This window comes from Taudactylus pleione, unplaced genomic scaffold (genome assembly GCF_031769625.1).
Source record: "Taudactylus pleione unplaced genomic scaffold, aTauple2 ptg000465l, whole genome shotgun sequence".
In the NCBI taxonomy this organism is placed as follows: domain Eukaryota; kingdom Metazoa; phylum Chordata; class Amphibia; order Anura; family Myobatrachidae; genus Taudactylus; species Taudactylus pleione.
Genome location: NW_028284867.1, coordinates 1,566,536 through 1,586,635, shown reverse-complemented (window position 1 = coordinate 1,586,635; position 20,100 = coordinate 1,566,536). Strand labels below are relative to the sequence as shown.

Here is a 20,100-nt window from a genome sequence, read left to right as displayed (position 1 = left end):
CGACTCGCCCTGTAACACCTCTGATAGCTGTTGTACTGAGGTAGACAGTGAATTAGCCCACGCAGGTTCATGGATGACCTGAAGGGGCGACAACGGGAAACTCTGAGGTACGATTAACTGTTTGGGAAACCCCTGCATAGGGGATGACACCATAGACTGCTGTGAGACCCCCATCTGGGGACACGCAGGGGTTGTCGCTAACTGGCACACCAGGATAGTAAGTGCCGTAGCAAAACAAGACCATGTTAGCTTCTGCACAGGTGTAGTGACAGAAATCGGCCGTGCCAACCGCAGGCACGCCTTACATAATCCATCCGAGTTACCATCACCCCTCTGCCAATGGTACCTTGCATACAGTACACTGAGGCGGAATAGGGAAATCATGCTCACTGTCAGACATACTGAGTGTGTGACCCGGAGCTGTATGTGACCACCGCACTTCACAACAAGTTGTATAGTGAGGTATAAATCCCCCTTGCAACACCGCACCGCAAGGGCTTGTTAGCAGAGAAGAAGAAAGGGATAGGGAAAATAGCTGACAGTATGTGAAAGTAACAGACAGCAGCGCTAGCCCAAAGTCACATACAATGCACAATATTGAAAACCCTGCAGTATCTGCGCTTCATCAACTAACCAGACCTCAGCCTGGTAGGAAACAGCGCTGCGTACACTGACCTTGCACCGGAGGAGAGGTATGCAGGGGGACCCAGACCACGATGCCCGCGTTAACAGCTTCCAGCAGTGTTTGCCACATGTATTAAAATGGCCACCGAGGAGCAGAGGGAGGGCTGGTCCAGGGGGCGGAGCGCATGCAGATGCTAAACCACCTTGTGGAGAGGCCGTGTGCAGCGGGGGAGGCGCCGGCTGCTTAGCAGAGAAAGCGCGCTCCCCTGGCATGCATATAACCCCTGGGACGCTGGACATTTACTGTTTCTGTCCAGTCCTCAGTCCCAGGAGGTAGTGGAAAGCGCAGGGATCAGTAGCCTGGTTCCACACTGCAGCCAGTCCCCAGGGAGCCCCCTGCCTGGGGACTAAGGACTGTGCTATTCGGCTGGGACCCACCGCGGGACCTTGCCGCTTACCTGAACCCCCGTAAATCCGGCCACAGTCCAGGCAACCGGGGCCAGCGCTAGCTGTGACCCCAGTCACCCACCAGCATCCCCGGATCAGTACCGGCGTTCTGGTACCAGCGGGGTGTAGGAGCGACGACATGGACGTCAGTACAGACTGTCCATGTTGTCTGCTCGTTAGATGTGCAGCCACAGCTGCATTGAAGAACTTCAGGGGCCGTGCAGACCCCCACTCTGTACGGTGCATCCGACTTCGGCCACGCACCGACCTGAGGCTCGGGGGCGGGGTATAGGAGAGGGACCCCAGTGCATCCTGGGAGGATGGAGAAGTTTTTAACTCTGTGGTGCCTGGATGTCTGCCGCCATCGCCTATACCCACCCCCAAGGTATCCTGTGGATACCCTATGGACCCTGAAGTAGAAATTATACCTTAAACTGGCAGATTTTAAGCATACTGCGCATGCGCCAAAGCGAGAAACTGGCAACTCCGCATGAGCCGGATCGGTCACGTGAGATTGCTATTACGTACTGATCGATATGTCCGTCGATGGACCACACTTTCCGTGAAACAGGCGGTAACTTGGTGGCAACCATGTGGACACACGGAATTGCTAATTTTCATGGGCGTATCACGGGGAAGCAGTCGGGAAACCAACAGACGGAATCCCGACCGCCGGCTTCCCAACTGTCTAATCCCGGCAAGGGTTAAATAGCAGGCGTCGAGATCCCGACACCTGTCATTTTACCTGCTCACGATCAGGACCATAAATGTATGGGGGGTCCCTCCGTCATAGACTGCCCACCGTCGAACACTGTCACCTAGCTGCCTGAGTAATCGTTGCCGATGGCAGGAGTGACAGGAAACGAGCACAGCGACTGATGTGCCTTAACCCTCGGCAACGGTTTTTTGTTTTACAAATTAGCTTTACAACTGCTGTAACATTAAGCCCTCCTTTAGTAAAAGTCTCGCTCATTACAGGTTTTCTTAAAACATACATCATTGATTTGAGGGGTACATGTTGGGGGGGTCGGAGGTCAGAGGCCATGCACAATGGCTGCTTCCAGACATAAAATAATTAGAGAGACAGTAGAAAGCGATAAGCTCCTCTGACCTTTGCAGTGCACTTCTCGCATAGAGGAGTATTCAATATGAAACGTAAACTTCGCTGTCGAAGTTTACGTTTCATATCGGAGCTTTTACCTGCGTTAAAGTATCGGGCGCGCGTTCAATATGAAGTTAACGAAAACGGGAGCCTGCGAAGTTGGATTTGCGTAAAGTTACGAATTTTTCCTTAAAAAAATTGTAGGGACCCCCTAAAGTTGTAAAAACATGGGGGATCACTATGGGTACCCCCGTTTTAGCCTTTAAATGAAAGTCGGGGATTTAAATAGCCGCAGCAGGTGTTTTTTCCCGACATTGAAGAAGTGTTGCAGAAGAGCACTTAGGTTATTTTTTTCATTTTTTTAAGTGGTCCCATCAAATGTGGGGTACATGAAAATGGGTACTAGCATAATTTTAAGTCCCTAAAGTAAGTTTTTTAAAATTCTGCAATTGTGCACCTGCCGCTATAAATCTATTCTAGAAAACACCTGTCGCATATTTGCAGAATAGCCCTGAACCTATTTCCCTATTGTTAAACAATTTTTTCCCATTTTTTTTCACCCCAATTTTTAAATAAATTTTTTGGGGTGTCCCTATTTTTTTTTTAAACTTTTTTTGACACAGTTCTTTTTTAAATGTCATTCCCAGGGGTGCAGGCTATTTGTTTTAAGCCTGCACCCCTAAACCCCAATTCTGCACTTTTTTTCGACACCTATTCAATGGTGAAAAGTTATCACCGTTTTTTCGAGCCTGCGAAAAGTCTTTGAAATTGAATACGGTGTAAACTAAAACCTGCGATAATGACGTCATAAGTGCGATATTAACGCAAAAACTGTGTTTTCGCTCCCATATTGAATACCCCTGATAATAAGGCATGATGAGATCAACGACAAAAAAAATAATAAAAAGCTGTAATCCCACTTACTGCACTTTGTTTTGACTCTGGGGGTACAGGGTGCGGCTGAGCGTGTTGGTCATGCCTAGCGGGATAAACCCAATGGTGATCTTACTGAAGACATCCTGCAAAACAAGACAATATGGGTGTATAAAACAAAGCGTAAGCTGAGTATATGTTATAGCAGCAGAGGGATGGAAACAGGAGAGATAATTACTCCAGGCCCCTAGGGAGTGTTTTGTACAGTTTAGGACCATAGAAGTCATAGGAGGGTGGGGTGGGGGTGTCTTATTCCTGTAACTAGTGGTATAAGCAGGCCAGTCCTTATATAAGCAACCAGACATTTACCTTTTTTAATGAGACTAACAGAGAAAATCACAAAATTTTAAAATGTGAAATCAGAGCCGTATTCAATTAGAGCTGAGCCACTATACTTTTCCGCCTCCTGGACTTTTCGCCTGTTTTGTAGGCGGAAAAGTATTGCGCGCGTGCCCGCGTATCCCCAATTTGAATTTCAATTTGAAAGAACGCGAAAACGGGACCTGGCGAAACTTGAACAGGCGGGAAGTCCTGTCAGATTTGGGGAAATCAGTCCAACACCCCCCAAATGATGCTCTGACATGGGGGTTAGCTATGGTACCCCCCCCCCCCCCCCCCCGATTTGGCTTGCTGAAGGTATTTGGTGTTTTTAAACGGGCTCAATAGCTGCCAAATTACGTTTTTGTATACGTGGTGCACAATAGTATTCTGGAACTTTTTTGCAGAAAATAACTTATCCCAGCAAATTTGGGGTACTTGAAAATGGGGGCCAGCATATTTTAAAGTTGCTAAAGTTAAAAAAATCGTGAAAAATCCACCTGCTGCAATCACCTGCAATGAAAAGAAAAACACATGGGGCATACTTGGGAACCCACCAGAGTCAAGTTCACTAGTTTTTAATTTTGTCCCTCAACATTTTTTTCTTGCCCCCAAATTGAAAGTGATTTTTTTGGGGTGTCCTTAACTGTTTTTTTATGCAGTTTACCTTTGGGGAACCGTCTGAAGGCTGCACGGGGGCGAAAAGTCTTCGCCTCAAATTGAATACGGGCCCTAATATCTAATTGGTTAATAAGGTTTACAGCAGGTTTCTTATAATAACGGCTTTGCCCACTAACTGCTTTGTACTAATCATAAGAACAGTGGAAGATGCAACTAAGAAAAAAAAAAAAAAGGATTAAAACTCAACAACTCTGAGATTCCACCACTAGGAGGCAGAGCAATCCACTTAGAAGTTTCAGTGTGTTCCTCCTCCTAGCTCTAGACACCATGGTTTACAGGACAACATCTTACAGGACGATGTCTCCAGAAAAACAAAGCAGAGGCCGTGTGCATCTAGTTAATCAATAGACACCAGAAACCACTCAATGCATTGTTTGGAGACAGAGCTCCTTTGCAACCTGTGCCACGAAGAGAATCTGAGACACGAAAAAAAGAGGCCGACCACACATAGAGACAAAGAAGTCTGTACCGCATCCCACAGTGTGGACCAAACTATTGTGTTTATTGGACAGGTGTGGGCAGAAGAATGATTCCCTTAGCAAGAATCTAAAATGGAAAGAGCTGCATCAGGGAGAGGACTTGGCCGAGTTCCTGGCATTTAAGTGGAGAAAGCAGAAATTAGTCTGACCATCCTTGACTCCTGATCCCACCCTGATGGTTGACTTAATTGTGCAGCCACAGTTGTGTTGTGTGACCTGGATGAGTACTTAGTGGCATTAAAAGAAGTTTAGCAAATTGATTAAAGCTACAATCACCCATATCTCCAAAAAAGGGAGGGTACAATTTTATTTGGGACCAACGGTCTTGACAGAATACGAACCCTAGAGAATGGCATCCATCATTATGACTGTCCAGGGTAACATAATCCATTTTGGCCTGATCTTTAGGAAGCCTGGTTGAATCCATCAGAGCAGTTTATAACTGCAGGTGTCTCATGTGGAACTGCAAGGGATGGTCTCTAGAGCTGAAACCAATGAACCAGAAAGTGCAGGCCTGAGACTGGGGTGAGCCAGGTAACTGAGAGGTGAAGAGGATTTTGGATACTTTGACAAGTGCTGCAGATACACTCTCCAGGACAGTAAGGTGAATAGGTCACCAAAGAATTTGAGAGTCTGGGATAGTTGGAGATAAACCTTTTTGAAATTCACTTAATATGCAACCTTCTGAAGACCCTGTAGATAACGATGAGTGTCTTGCTGATGTATAGAACAATGTTATTGAGGTATAGAGAAAGGAAAATTGCCGGGTTCAATGACAGGATATTGTACCACGCCTAAACACCTTTGTAGATGCTCTTGGTGTCATTGAGAATGTGAACAGGAGGGCTCTGAAGTGGAAGTGCTGATGTTCCATGTTGAGAACGTGGATATGCAAGAAAGCTTCTTGCATATCCGGGAAAGTCATGAATATTCCCTCTTCCATGGAATGAACCACCGATCTGAGGGAGCGTACTGTATCTTGAAGGGAGGGCGCTGAACGCAGTCGACTGGGGGAGCTCAGGTTGAGGCCCGGCCAGGCTGGCCTTCAAGATCATAACCTGCTTCAGCAAAATTACCTATAGCAGAAATGGAGATGGAGGAGGGCAACAACTTTTGCAGGGAGGGATAAGTACAGAAGAGACTTTGTAGCCCTATTAAACACAGTCTTGGGTACCGACAGATCTAAAAGTTATTCTTAAAAACAGAGAAGCTCCTAGTGCATCCTGACCTTTTCTGTGGGGCTGAGAGTTCATTGGTTGGAACTTAGGGGTATATTTACTAAAGTGAGAGTTTTCAGAAGTGGAGATGTTGCCCATAGCAACCAATCAGATTCTACTTAACATTTAACTAGCACCTTCTAGAAGATAGCTGGAATCTGATTGGTGGCTATGGGCAACATCTCCACTTCTAATAACTCTCACTTTATCAAATATACCCCTTATTGTTTTGTAATGGTTTGCTGAAAACCTGGCTCTGGCTTGAGTACCCAGCTTGACTCTGAAAGGAACAAAGGGCCTGATTCAGAGCCGAACGCTCTGACCAGAGCGCTCGCTCTGAATCAGTGCCCTCCTACCTGAAAATGGAGCGGCCTCCTGGCCGCTCGCATAGCTGTGGGTGACCACCCACAGCATATGCGAGCGGCGAAAAAGATGGTCGCGATGGTCTTTGACCATCGCGACCATCGGGCTTGCGACGAGACCCTGCAGTAGGGTCTCGCTGCCGCAAGCCCAGGAGTGATTTTGGCTCTATCAGAGCCAAGATCACTCCCACTGACATCACTAGTGATGTCAGTGGGGCCGGCTTCAGACGGTAGGTGTTCCCATGGGAACGCCTCCGTCTGGCAGCCACGCCCCCGGCACGCCCACCAAAGGGGGCGTGCTGTCAATCAACATCGACAGCACGCCCCCTTTGGTGCGAGACCCGGAACGACGGAGAGCCCGTCGCTATCCGGGTCTTGCGCATGCGCAGTGGGGCAACATCGATCCGCTTGCGAGCGTCCTTTGCTCGCGAGCGGGTCTGATTGACCCCAAAATGTTCTTGTCCACAAAGGATGCTCACAGGATAAATAATGTTACCCTGACAGAAGGACTCTGGAAAGTTTAGAGAAACTGGTTTATTCTTGGGGGCGACAACTCCTGATAAACCCTGCAGCCACAGTTATATGTGCGCTGTGGTAATATCCACTATAGCAAGGACCATTCATACGATTCATTGTACAGGATGCCTTTGGATAAAGAGGAGACTTAACTGGGTTTCCTGCATATTATGTAGCTTGATTTGGCGCGTGTCTCAGGGCTACTTGACACCAATGCTTAGTAATGCATGACAGGCCATCAGCTGCTCCGGGTGGTCTGAGGTTTGCAGCAGACTGGTAAATGCTCTGTGAGGAATAGTTTCAATAATACATGCACTTATGGGATCTTAAAATGAGGTCGCACCCTCAGATGGAATAACAGTCTGCATGGAATAACGTGACACGATGGGAATTTTGTCCCAGATCAGAGAATCTTCATCAGGTAGAGAAGTTTTATTGTCTTAATATGCCTGTGATGGTGCTCAGCGACACGATTTTTCTTTAGGTCTTATACTTCGTTCCAGAAGTATGAAGAAGAATTCAGTAATATAATTTCACAAACATATACAATAAGCATTAAACACTTAACCACAGTGTGAAAGCTACTATAAATCTTGTATTAACATGTAACTTTCTGTAAGTACCGACTCGGTAAACCTACAGTATCAAGTTGTTTACATTCCTTCCCCATAATATGCGATTTTAAGTTACAATTGCTCCTTGTTATGCCAAAGATGCTGTCTGCTTTGGCAACAGGAGAGAGTAGTCCTAAGCGCGTCAAGCTAAAGCTGGGTACACACTGGGTGTTATATTGGCCATTCAATCGAACAGCCGATATATCGCGAGCGCTTTGCTGTGTATACCCCGGCCAAATCGCACGGACACATGCTGCAGGGGACCCGGCGGTGAGTGACAGCTCAACTGGGTCGGCAAATTTAAATGCCCGCCCAGTTGTGACGCCAGGCTCGACACGTCGGGCGGACGTTTGGTTTGTATATATGCACTTATTAATTGTAATTGTCAGATAGGTCGGCCAAACTCTGCATCATCCCCTGTACCCCATTTTCTCTGTTATCAGATCGGCGGGGGAAATGGTTCAGCATGGAAAAAAAAATTGGCGCCTGCACTGGAAACAGGCCATCTCCTGCCACAGCAGGAGGTGACCGCAGAACGTAACCTTATAGGGTGGCAGGTGGAGTCTGGGCACCAAACAGTTAATTTCTTCAGAGATGTGCAGCTCAGGCTCCTCCTACCCTATACCCCACCCCAGGCTCCTCCTCCCCTATACCCCACCCCCAGCCCAGGCAGGTCAGTCAAGTTAGCGAGCCCAAGGCAGGAGCGGGAAGAAGGGGAAGGAAGACCGGCACACAGACACAAACACCCAAAGAGACAGGGAAACCAAAAAACAAGGAGAAAAAAAAAAAAACACCAGTCATGGTGGGTGGGAGCCCTGTGTCCCCTTCGGAGTCCGAAGAAAAGGACTTAACAGGTAAGACATAAGTCTCCTTTTCTTTTTCACCATTCCATAGGGAACACAGGGACTACGCTGAGGACGTCCCAAAGCAATCCCCCTAAGGAAGGGGACACTCCTTAGCTGCACCGAGTACCTGTCGCCCAAAGGCCACATACGCAGAGGCGTAGGTATGGAACACATGAAAACTAGATAACGGTGTGAACAGACGACCATGTGGCCGCCTTCCAAAGCTGCTCCGCAGAGGTGCCACGACGAGCTGCCCAAGAGGTACCAACCGACTTCGTGGAATGAACAGTCGTCCACGGCCGGTGCTGGAAGTTTGGCCGCCACATATGCGTGGCGGATGGATAAGTGGAGCCACCTGGCTAAGGTCTGCTTCGTAGCCAGCCAACCACGCTTGTGGAAACCACAGAGTATGACAAGGGAATATCCCTGGTACGATCGACATAGATGCGAAGGGCCCTTACAAAATCCAAAGAGGCCTCATCCGCAGAAGACTGAAAGGCCGGGACCACAATATCCTGATTGAGGTGGAATCTAGAAACCATTTTCGGAAGGTAACCTAGTCGAATCCGAAGAATGACCCGGTCCGAGTGAAAGACCAGAAAAAGAGAGCGACACGACAGTGCGCTCAAGTCTGACACTCTCCGAGCTGAAGCAGTAACCAGGAGGAAAAAAAGTCTTCCACGTGAGCCAATGAAGGCCCACCATATCCTAAGGCTCTAAGGGAGGTGTCTGAAGAGCCCGAAGCACCAGGGACAAGTCCCATTGAGCCGAGGAACAAACTGAGGCTGCACATGGAGAACACCCTGAAAGAAGGTATAAACATCCAGCATCAAGGCAATCTTGTCTCTGAAAGAGAACCGAAAGGGCCGACACCTGTACTTTTAAGGAAGACATACAAAGACCCAAATCCAGGCCGGACTGTAGAAATGAGAGAACTAGGGAAAGCCAGAAGAATCTGGGGTTAAAATCTCTGGAAGAACACCAGTAGAAGTAAGCATGCTAAATCCGATGATAAACTTTGTCGGAAGTTTACAGTATTTCCAATGCCACTCCATTTCCCAGTATTTCCCAGTGCCATTCCAAGTCTAGTTATTCTCAGTACTGTCTCATTTCTAGTAATATCTCTGTCTTCTGCCACTCCCAGGTACCAATCTAGTGGGCCGCAACCTGCCCACTTGGTGCGACGAGACCCAAATCCCAATAGGAGGGGTCACTGGTAAGGAATTGGTACGATTCCCGGCAGCCCGACATCAGCAGAGATCCTGGCAGAGGAAGCCCGACAGCGTTGGAAATCCTGATCGTGGATAGGCGAGTATCTACTAACCTAACCTAACCACCCTAACCCTCCTTAGGGGTACCTAACCCTAACCTCCCCCCAAGTGCCTAACCCTAACCACCCCCTTCCCCGCTTCCTAAACCTAAGTCGCCCGGGGGGTGCCTAACCCTAAGTCCCCCCCCGGGGGTGCCTAACCCTAACCCTCCCTCCCCCTAGCCTTGCCCTCCCGGGGGGGTGCCTAACCCTAAGTCCCCCCCGGGAGCCCTAAACCTAACCCTCCCCCCCAAGGGCTGTCCGCTCGCGGCGCCCGGCATCACTACGATCGGGATGCAGGGCGCCGGTCTCCCGCGTCAGGGAATTGTCGGGTGTCTAGACGCCCGGCATTTCACCCTTGCCGGGATATGACAGTCGGGAAGCCGGCTGCCGGTATTTAGGCAGTCGGCTTCCCGATTGCATACCACTGGTAAAGACCACAAAGTGGGTTAGACTCCGCGCCTCTGGGCAGGTCTAGCCAAACCTGGGTTTGGCCGCAATAGGAAGACATTATCACTGTCACCCCCCGTCAGCTGCTGCTCTACCACCCTAACCCCTCGGTTCTTGACCTCTACTTGAGGTATCCCTAGTTCTCAAATGTGAAAAGCCCCACTATTATAGGTGCATGCTCCTGCAGCACCAAACTTAGACTGGCCTGCCTGGGCTGGGGGTGGGGTTTAGGGGAGGAGGAGCCTGAGCTGCACATCTCTGAATAAATTAACTGTTTGGTGCCCAGACCCCAACCTGCCACCCTATACCTCCCCCCAGTGTCGTCCCTCTGTCCCCCTATGGAAGGGTGAAGAAGAAAACAAAAATTAAACTTGCTTTATCATCTAAGGGCTTTGGAACACAACAATGCTAATTTAGGAAATTGTAATGTGATGTTTTTATTAAGTGCGTCGATTTGCCTACCCAACGAGGGCCACCCCGATACACCCAATTGCTCCCACTGGCCAGTGTAAACATTTGGAAGCCTGCTGCCGCGTTGGTCGGTACATCCAAGGGTGACGTTGTAAAAAAAGATTTGCTCTGCGATTGGTGCTTTAGTGCAATCATAAATAAGCCTTCTATATCAGCCACCTAGTAAACTTCCTTAAAGTCGCACAAGAATGTGTTTTTCATATAATTAACGCTTTAATGCAACGAGCAGGCGGCAGAAGAGGTGGCAATCAGAGCACCGATAGGACTAATCCCTCTCCTGTCGACAGGCCCTACTCCTACCTCTCCCTGCTCCCCTGCGCATTCAGTACCGTTCTCCAGCTCTTTAGTAAACATATGTGGGAAGTGCATTAAGGACAACAGACGTCTCCCAGGTCAAATCTAGATTAGAAACCAGTGGATATAAAGAAATATACACTTATTTGAAATAACGTGGGCTCAGAGAACGAGAAATGAGTAAAAGCCTCAGACTATGCCCTGCGGTGCAACAGCGCCATCGAACATTCCCAGAATTCAGTGCAGCAGACAATTACCTGGTCAGGCCTGCGGAGGAGTCCTGTGATAACCTGCAGAACAAAACCAACGTGTTACTTAATGTTCCGGCTAATAAGGTGGAATACCAGTACAACGCTCTGCCCACACAATATAGCGCTGGGGTGCCGACTGCTGCCACGTTATAAGCATGCGCAATAAGCAGCGGGGGGGGACTCCATCTTCTCCTGTCTTAGGCGTCATAATTCTGCATTAATACAGGTCACCAAATGCAAAGCTGTTAGTCAATGACAGCGACACAGGGAAACGAAACAAGATACTGACTCAATATCAAACTCTTTATAGGTCTCGGTGAAACGGAGCAAATGATGACTTTCACCTATAGATGGTGTGACGGGTCATCTGCCGAGAGCACCGGTGCGGCTGAGATTATTAGCACCCTGATCTGGCTTTCCAAACTGTGATAATATAACAGTGTTCTCCCCAGGCTGTTTTCTGCGGGCACATTGCCCGGCAGAACAGCCTGCCGCCCGGCACTTTCCCCCGCCGACCCCCGCTGTGGAACGCTGGCCTCTGAAGCGACCGGATGCTAAAGAAGCCTCAGATCGCTTCAGAGGCCAGCGTTCCCAGTGATGCACTGCGTGGGTGACGTCATGACGTCACCCACGACGTGAGGAGCCTGCCCCACGTGCCTGCTGGATCTAGTTAGATCCAGTCAGCGCGAGGCAGCGGCGAGCGGCCTGCAAGTAAAGGTAAGTGCTGGGGCTGGGGCCGGGGCCAGGACCAGTCTGGGGGCACTATTTAAGTCTGGGGGCACTGCATAAAGGGGCCAACCTGGGGGCACTGCATAAGGGACACTTTAAACCTGGGTGCACTACATAAGGGGCCAGTCTGCAGACACTACATAGGGGCACTACTTCAGCCAGGGGGCACTGCATAAGGGGAAAACTACAGGGGGCACTGTATAAAGGGCACAAATACAGGGGGCACTGCATAATGGGCACTTTTGACTGAGAGCCAGTGGGGGAGCAGCCTGAGACCTGTCGGGCTGGATTGGTCTGGGAGATACCTCATTTCCCGGTGCGCGCATAATTGCGAAGGCCCCCACCCGGCTACTTTTGGATGCCACTCGGCTGGAAAAAAATTCTGGGGAGAACACTGTATAAGCTTTAAGAAAGTCCAAGCTAAATTGAATGAAACGCGTCAACTGATCTGGGATAAACGCGCATCAGTAAATGGACATGTTTTTCGAGAAAACACTAGAACGATATAGAAAATACCACTCTCTCCCAACAAGCCATATAAAGTGCCTATTAATTATCATGACTAAGTATCCTGCAGAAATATATATATATTATACGAAAAGCCTAAGGTTCTTACCTCCTGAAGGGTCCCATCTCCACCAGCGACGATGATCAGATCAGTGTTGTCCATCAGCTCTAACAGTTTCTTGGCCTGACCTTCGAAGTCCGTCTGAAAGACGAAAGGTCACAGGTAAGAATCATTAAAACGAGGTTACAGCGCCTGTAACACCGCACGGGATCGGGTACCTGGTATTTGCTGCTGTCCGCTAAAGGACACAACATGGAGTCTAAACTAGAGGAGAGAGTAAGGACAAGGTGAAACATTCATGACATTAATCGTGGCATGTGAGCGACCCGCCGTCTGAGAAGGGAACAAAACTACTTTTCCTGCTAAAACCAACTTGAATTTAGCTTTGTCGCCCCTTTAAGATGTTACGCTGTAACCAGGTCAGACCTGTCGTCAATGGAATGATTAGGAGGCTGCTGATAATTGTACAGGGCCGCTTTAAAAACATTTTCTCTTTTCCCGGTCGCCGATGATGGACTACTGAGAAAAAGCGGAACGGACAGGACATGTTTTATCGCCCTCTCCTCTTGTATCTCTGTCCGAGTAATGTGAACTAGACGGGAGCCATTGTTCTCAGGTTCTCTGCTGTGCGTTCACATTGATCTCCCCCTAGCGCTGTCACTGCCATGTTATACATCACAAATCAACAATCTGCCAGCCGAAAATAGCCGGCTGGCAATTAGCAGTCCTGCTGCTAATCAGCGTTCTTCGTAGGGATCTGTCACAGCATTTCAGGAGGATGACACCGGGCTGATTTACAGTACTGTAATGTCAGGGGGTGGGCTGGGTTAACAGACGGCTGCTACGGATCAGGTACTATACTCCGCTGCTGCGGTGCAATCAGCCCGTGTCACTGCCGTCAGACCTGCAGTAAGACAAGGCACGTACGTCTGCTTCAGAAAACATTTGTGCAATCAGCGGTATAGGAGAACAGGGGACACTTCCCACTTGACATCACGCTACCCAAAACGAACATACGACATACAGTTATCTGCACCACCCAAAGCTACAAAAAGAACTTTGAAATATAGATGTAACACTATAGGAATGTATTCTCAAAAGTAAAAAGCATTAATAGATGTGTGCACTTTTGTATTCACTTTTACACCCATACATTAATGCAGTATTATGGCAGAACCATTACTTGCTCTAATGAATGGATAATATATGCATGTAAGACTCCCAGCAGTCAGTGACGTGACATTTAGTTACAGGAGGTTACAAGACACCGTGATTATACTGAATTAGCTTACATTTCTAGCCATGCGATTATGCAGACTGAAGCGGTATAATATTAACTGTTGGTTCTCTGCTGCTACGTCTCATATGAGGCCACTTCATTGTCAGAGAGTGTCATTATCCAGAATAATGGAGAACCAGAAGGAAATGCTGGAGTGAGGGCACAGCTCGGAATCAGCATGTATTACCGCCGGCGGTTCAAATCCCGATGCTGGAAGCCCGGCAGGGGTGAAGATCTCGATAGTGAATTTCGGGAAGTAATACTACCCTCCCCCCCCCTTATTCCTAACCCTCCCTTAGGGGTGCCTAACCCTAACCTCCCCCCCTAGGGGGGGGGCTTAGGTTTAGGCACTTAGGGGGGGAGGTTAGGGTTAGGCACTATTTCTAATATCTGTCAGTGATAAACGATAATTGACCAACATGTTGGAGAGACAAAAGACCCAATTTGTCGGTCGCGAGAGTGCGCATTTTTATCGTTCAGAGCTTATCCATTAGCAGATAAATTGAACGACTGAACGATAAACCGTTCATCGTTCAAATGTATCTGCTAATGGACAGGCCCCTTTACCCTCCTGGGGGGGTGCCTAACCCTGTCCCCCCCCCCCGGGAGCCCTGAAACCCAACCCTCCTCCCCCGCGGCTGTCCGCACCCAGCTTACCTTTGTTCGGTATGCTGGGCGTTGGGCTCCTGGCGTAGATCTAATGGCAGGCGTCGGGATTTCGACGTCTGTTATTAGTAACCTGCTGGGATTTGACAGTCGGGAAGCCGGCGGTCGGCAATTCGACCGCAGGCTTCCTGACTGCATCCCCACAGCTCTACCCAGTATACAATGTAGTATTTAAAAAAAAAAAAAAGTTTTAGCTATGGGCCTGATTCAGAGCCGGACGCAATTAGCGCTCGCTCGTTCAGAAAATAGGGGTGGCTATTCAAATGAACCGTTCGCTCTTTGCGGTCTGTTCACGCCTCTAGGTCTGAACGAGCGAACAAAACTTGCGGTCGTTATTTGGAAAAATACGCCCTCTGGCCGCTCGCATCCTACGTCATGTCCGCTATTTATTAGATAATCGAGTACATCGACCAGGGTATGAACTGCTCGCTGTTCTTGTGGTTGGTTTTTCCTACCACAATCTTGCGAGCAGTTCTGGCTATAAAATAACCCAGTGACGTGGTCAATGACGCTGCTGTTTTAATTATGCACACCCATAAAACGCCCGTTTTGACCTTTAAGCACGCCTGCGATCGGATCTCCACTCCCCGTTTATAAGCACCTTCCCCTGTTACCACCCACATACGCCTCTTTCTGTCACTCAAATTTTCAGGCATTCGCTATTTTGCAAGCACATGAATTTCGACCGCACTGACTGGTTCGCGCATGCGTATAACGATCCGTACGCATGCGCAGTTGGGCAAACATCGCTCGGAGCGAACGAGCGGCCGCTTACGAGCGGCTCTGAATCAGGCCCTATGTCAACAACCATACAATGTTCTCTCTTTACAAAGACATCTTCTATTGACATCAGGTGTATACACTGCACACGCTGTATATAATAAAATGCATTCACTTCACTATAGGTCACCCTCTGTGCAATACTGCTCTGGCTATAAGGCCAGTTCTTGTCTGTGTTTCCAGCTGGCAATATAAAACGGGAGCTTTGTGATTGGAAAGATAGTGAAGGTTACAGAACTGCGATAGAAGAACCACAAATCATGGGCGGCCTTACAAAACCCCCGCTGCTGCAAGAAACGCGTTTCGCTGTATTGTCATCAGCAAGTGACCGTATGTCTTATAGGGGCCAACGGTGCCTGCGTGATAGTTCGTGGCTGATGCACACAGGCAGAAGCGATGAGCGAGCTCGCAACGTCTCTGGAATAGAAAAGAGCGTGTGTCTCACACTCAGCAATACATCCATTTGGCGATATTCAGAGCAGAAAAGAAAAGAAACCGGTAGCAGCCCCCCACAGTAGTGTCCTAACGTAAGTGGGACAAGGAGGGTTAAAATCCCCCCCCCCCCCCGGTTCCTTTCCCTATTCACAGACCTCCCTGTTTAGCATTCACAGCAGACGCACAGAAAGCATCTTCTAATTTTGGAGCATGGAGGTTGCTCCAAACTTCTCTAATTAATCCGCAACACTTGATTGCATTTCTAATTCCCCCTCCTCTCCCTTCTTCCCACTTGCAATTTTCTTTGGTGACTTGAAAGGTCCGTAGTCGCTACTGTGACCGACAAACCAGCTGGAAGGTCTGTGGTCCTAAAGACGGAAAAAAAACAAAACAAAAAAACAAACTTATCCGGCTAAGTTCCCTGTAAAGCAACTGGCCGTGACTTTGTGAAAAGCTAACTCCCTGAAACTTCCTTTAAGCTCATTATAAAGTGCTTAGTACGATGCTCATAGTTTTCCATTTGACTGCGGTCAAACCACAGACTTAGTTGACTTCTTCTGCACTTCCTGCAAGTGCTGTACTTATGGGTGGCTTGTATTTTGACCTTATATATTTTTAAAAGGTCTGCTCCACGTTTGCAAACGTGCCTTCCCTTAAAGTTCACCAGGTAACCAGCTTGTCATCACAGTACATGCCCCATTAAAAAGCGGGTACATTCTGCAACCAAAGTACATCAGATATCTACAAAAAAAAAAAAAAAAGAGAGGACACAAAAAAGGAAACGGTCGCTTGCAGGGTTTACATCTTATGCTGGGAAACCAAGGCAGCCTCAAGCTCAACTCCGCTGTTTAAGGAAATGGTCTTTCAAGCTTTCAAAACAGTTATCAACGTGTTCTCACTATAAAGAGCAATAGTCCGATATTCAAGGGAAGGCTATAAAGGCGAGGGCACCCTCCTGCAAACACTTCTACATACTTATAGGGTTTAGTTCAGAGTTTCCCAAACTCGGTCCTCAAGGCACCCCAACAGTCCAGGTTTTAAGGATATCCTTGCTTGACCACAGGTGACTTAATTAGTACCTTATTTAATTTAACCACCTGTGCTCAACCATGGATATCCGTAAAACTTGGACTGTTGGGGTGCCTTGAGGACTGTGCTTGGGCACCTCTGGTTTAGTTCCTTTTGAGTACAACTTTTTACAGACACAATTCAAAAGGAAAAATAAATAAAATATTGAGGTCACAGGCTAATAATGGAATATGTGACACAATCGCCGTCTGTAATGACAACATCCGATGTGGTGATCATTTGTGTAGCGGATAAGTTCTCAAGTATACTAATAGAGTATCATTAGAGCAAAAAGAGTTTAGTGAGTCATTAAGGAGACTTTACTAAGTAATGACTGTATCCTGGGAGACATTTGGTTAGTAAGTGGCATATGGGGGGAGATTAAAGCAACAATCCCCTCACAGGCACATTTCACTTTCTTTTAGATTAGATTTGTGTCCTGGGGTCAGAACGTCCTTCATCTCAGTATATCTGCACATTTATATACTGATTGTTACATGGAATGAAGACTGCTGGGTAATTGCTGCTTCCCTTCAGGTGCCTGGGGAAGAGAGGTTAGGCATTTTGGGGATTCATTAGTCATGGACAGAACCATGTATGACCATATGTTGCCACAGGTGTATAAAATCGAGCACCTAGCCATGCAGTCTTCATTTGCAAACATATGTCATACAAAATGGGTCGCTCTGAAGAGCTCAGTGACTTCAAGCGTGGAACTGCGATAGGAAGCGTGGAACTGCGATAGGAAGCGTGGAACTGCGATAGGAAGCGTGGAACTGCGATAGGATGGAAGAGTTTAGGAACAGCAGCAACTCAGCCTAAAAGCGGAAGATAACGTAAAATCACAGAGCGGGGTCAACGACTGTTAAGGCGCAGAGTGCGTATACGTTGCCAACACTCTGCTGATTCCATAGCTAAAGAGTTCCAAACTGTGCGGCGGGAGCTTAATGGAATGGGTTTCCATGGCCGAGCAGCTGCATGCAAGCCTCACGTCACCACGTCCAAAGCCAGGCGTCGGATGGAGTGGTGTAAACACACTGACGCTGGACTGTGGAAACGTGTTCTGTGGAGTGATGAATCACGCTCCTCTGTTTGGCAGTCAGATGGGAGAGTCTGGGTTTGGCAGATGCCAGGAGAAAGTTACCTGCCTGACTGTATTGTGCCAGCTGTGAAGTTTGGTGGAGGAGGGCTAATGGTATGGGGCTGTTTTTCAGGGTTTGGGCTAGGCCCCTTATCTCCAGTGAAGGGCAATCTTAATACTTCAGCTTACCAAGACATTTGGACCATGCTATGCTTCCAACTTTGTGGTAACAGTTTGGGGAAGGCCCTTTTCTATTCCAACATGACTCTACCCCAGTGCACAAAGCAAGGACTAAGACATGGTTTGATGAGTCGGTGTGAAAGAACTCAAGTCGCCCACACAGAACCCTGACCTCAGCCCCATCCAGCACCTTTGGGATGAACTGGAACGGAGATTGGGAGCCAGGCCTTCTCGTCCAACATTGGTGCCTGACCTCATAAATGCTCTACACAATGAATGGTCAGAAATTCCCACAGAAACCCTCCAATATCTGGTGGAAAGCCGTCCAAGAAGTGTGGAAGCTGTTATATAGCTGCAAAAGTGTGACCAACTTCATATTAATGTATATGTACTGGCTCTCAAGACCCACTGCTTCATACAAGCCACCCAGCTCTCGTCCTAACTCACTGTTCCTTGCTCACTGTCCCCTCCACTATGTGTCACCCCTATCGGTCTGCCCCCTCCTTTAGACTGTAAGCTCTCATGAGCAGGGTCCTCTTCCCTCATGTGCTTTTCCTTCCCTTGCTTCTACTACTGCTTACTACAGCCATCCTGCTGCTTATGTGAGAAATGTTCTGTATTGTAGGTCACTTTCATTCTTGTGTTATCTGTTCGTACGGTTTGTGTTTTTGTATGTTGCTGCGTATCCCTTGTGGCGCCATATGAATAAAATAATAAAATACACAACGCAGCTGGCTCCAGGCTTGTTTACAGCTGTAGAATATGGGGCCCCCACTCTCACTTCGCAAAGTGGACCCATTAACGCTGCAACACAGTGGAGGTCCAGTTTCAATTGAAATACGTCTCAGATTTACAAGTAACATTTAGGGCCGTATTCGGTTAGCTGTGAAAAGTGTCGTTTCGAGAAAAGTTCTCTCAGATTTGCACTTTTCGCCTGTTTTCAAAGTATCTCCATATTCAGTTCCCTAGAGTTTTCAGTATCCGGTCTATAGATCTACAGTAAAAAGGTAGACAATGTCTTGATAGACACCAGATGTTAGACAGGCAACAGGTCGACAGGGACAAAACGGTCGACACGCTAAGGGTCGACACACACAAATGGCCGACACACACAAATGGTCGCTACATGATTTTTTTTGTTTTTTTAGGTTTAGGGTTAGGCACCAGGAGGGAGAGTTAGGGTGAAGATTAGGATTAGTAAAAAAAAAAATCATGTGTCAACCATTTTCATGTCGACCTTTTGACCCTGTTGACCTTCTTACATGTCTACCTTTAGTGCGTCGACCTACTGTCCCTGGCGACCTATTGCCTGTCTAACACCTGGTGTCTATCTACATATTGTCTACTTTTTACTGTAGATCTATCAATCCATAACCAGAGTTTTTGCCTAGGCAAAAAAGTTTCTCCATCAAAAGGCAGGAGAAAAGAAGTGCAAAATCCATATTTTGGGGTACAAATGTGGGGACTTGGTTCAGAACCCTTTGGACATAATGACAGAGGGAATTTTTTTTTTTTTTTTAAATAACTTAATTCATCCAAAAAAAATACATGTCATTTTTGGGGCGAAAATGAAAACAAAGTGTTGGAAAAAGGGGAAAAAATAGTGGGGGGCCTGGTACTTTGTGGGGCTATATGGTTGGGAGAGGTGTTTTTGGGATTGCAAAGTGGTAGGCCTGATACTTTGTGGAGCATTATGGTTGGGAGAGGCTGCAGCTGGTGTATTTTTTAAATTTTTTTAAATCTTCATTTTAGAGACATCAAAATATACTAGTAACCATTTTCAGGGACCCCAAATTTATCCTCGGTACTTATTTTTCAGGAAAAAACCCATTGCTTTCTATCATTTTCCCACACATATGCATATAACAGCCCTTTGCAACAAAATAAGATCACTAAATACCTTTATTAGGGCTACTACTACTCTTCTATATTGATTCCCGGGGTCACTGAAGCTTTTTTATGGGATACACTGATTCTCAGTGTATTCTAGTTTCGCTTTGTAAAACATTCGCCTATCCGCGTGTTTTACAACTGAATAGGGCAAAATGCGTGGACGCGCATGGAGAAACTATTGCGGCAAAACAGGTGAATGAGGCCAATTCAATCCGCTTTTCGCCAGACGGCACTTTTTGCGGCTAATTGAATTCAGTCCTTATACCTAATTGTTCGGCAGCAAAGGGAAATTTGTACTTCTGTAAAAGAATATTATTTATCCCATCAATGGTAGCTTTATAGTTTTAGAGGGACACTGTCCGTAAAACTCTGCACCGTTCCCATTGATGGATCTTACCTTTTTTCCGCATCATGGAAGTTCTAAATGAAACATTCCAACACCGCACAGCAACATGACCCGTATAAATGGCATTTAAATATGGCGGCTGCAGAGGCTTATACAGTGTTC

The 20,100-nt window shown here is 47.5% G+C and overlaps 1 protein-coding gene across 1 annotated transcript in view; it reads right to left on the bottom strand.

The window, feature by feature from the left end:
* The window catches only part of AGK (acylglycerol kinase), a 51,784-nt gene that overhangs the window by 16,742 nt on the left and 14,942 nt on the right, over window positions 1-20,100 (bottom strand). The window contains exons 6-8 of the mRNA XM_088448800.1: window positions 12,259-12,351; window positions 10,920-10,952; window positions 3,098-3,192 (exon numbers count right to left, since the gene is read on the bottom strand). Coding sequence (XP_088304926.1) covers window positions 3,098-3,192; window positions 10,920-10,952; window positions 12,259-12,351 — 221 coding nt within the window. The remainder of the gene's footprint in view (window positions 1-3,097; window positions 3,193-10,919; window positions 10,953-12,258; window positions 12,352-20,100) is intronic.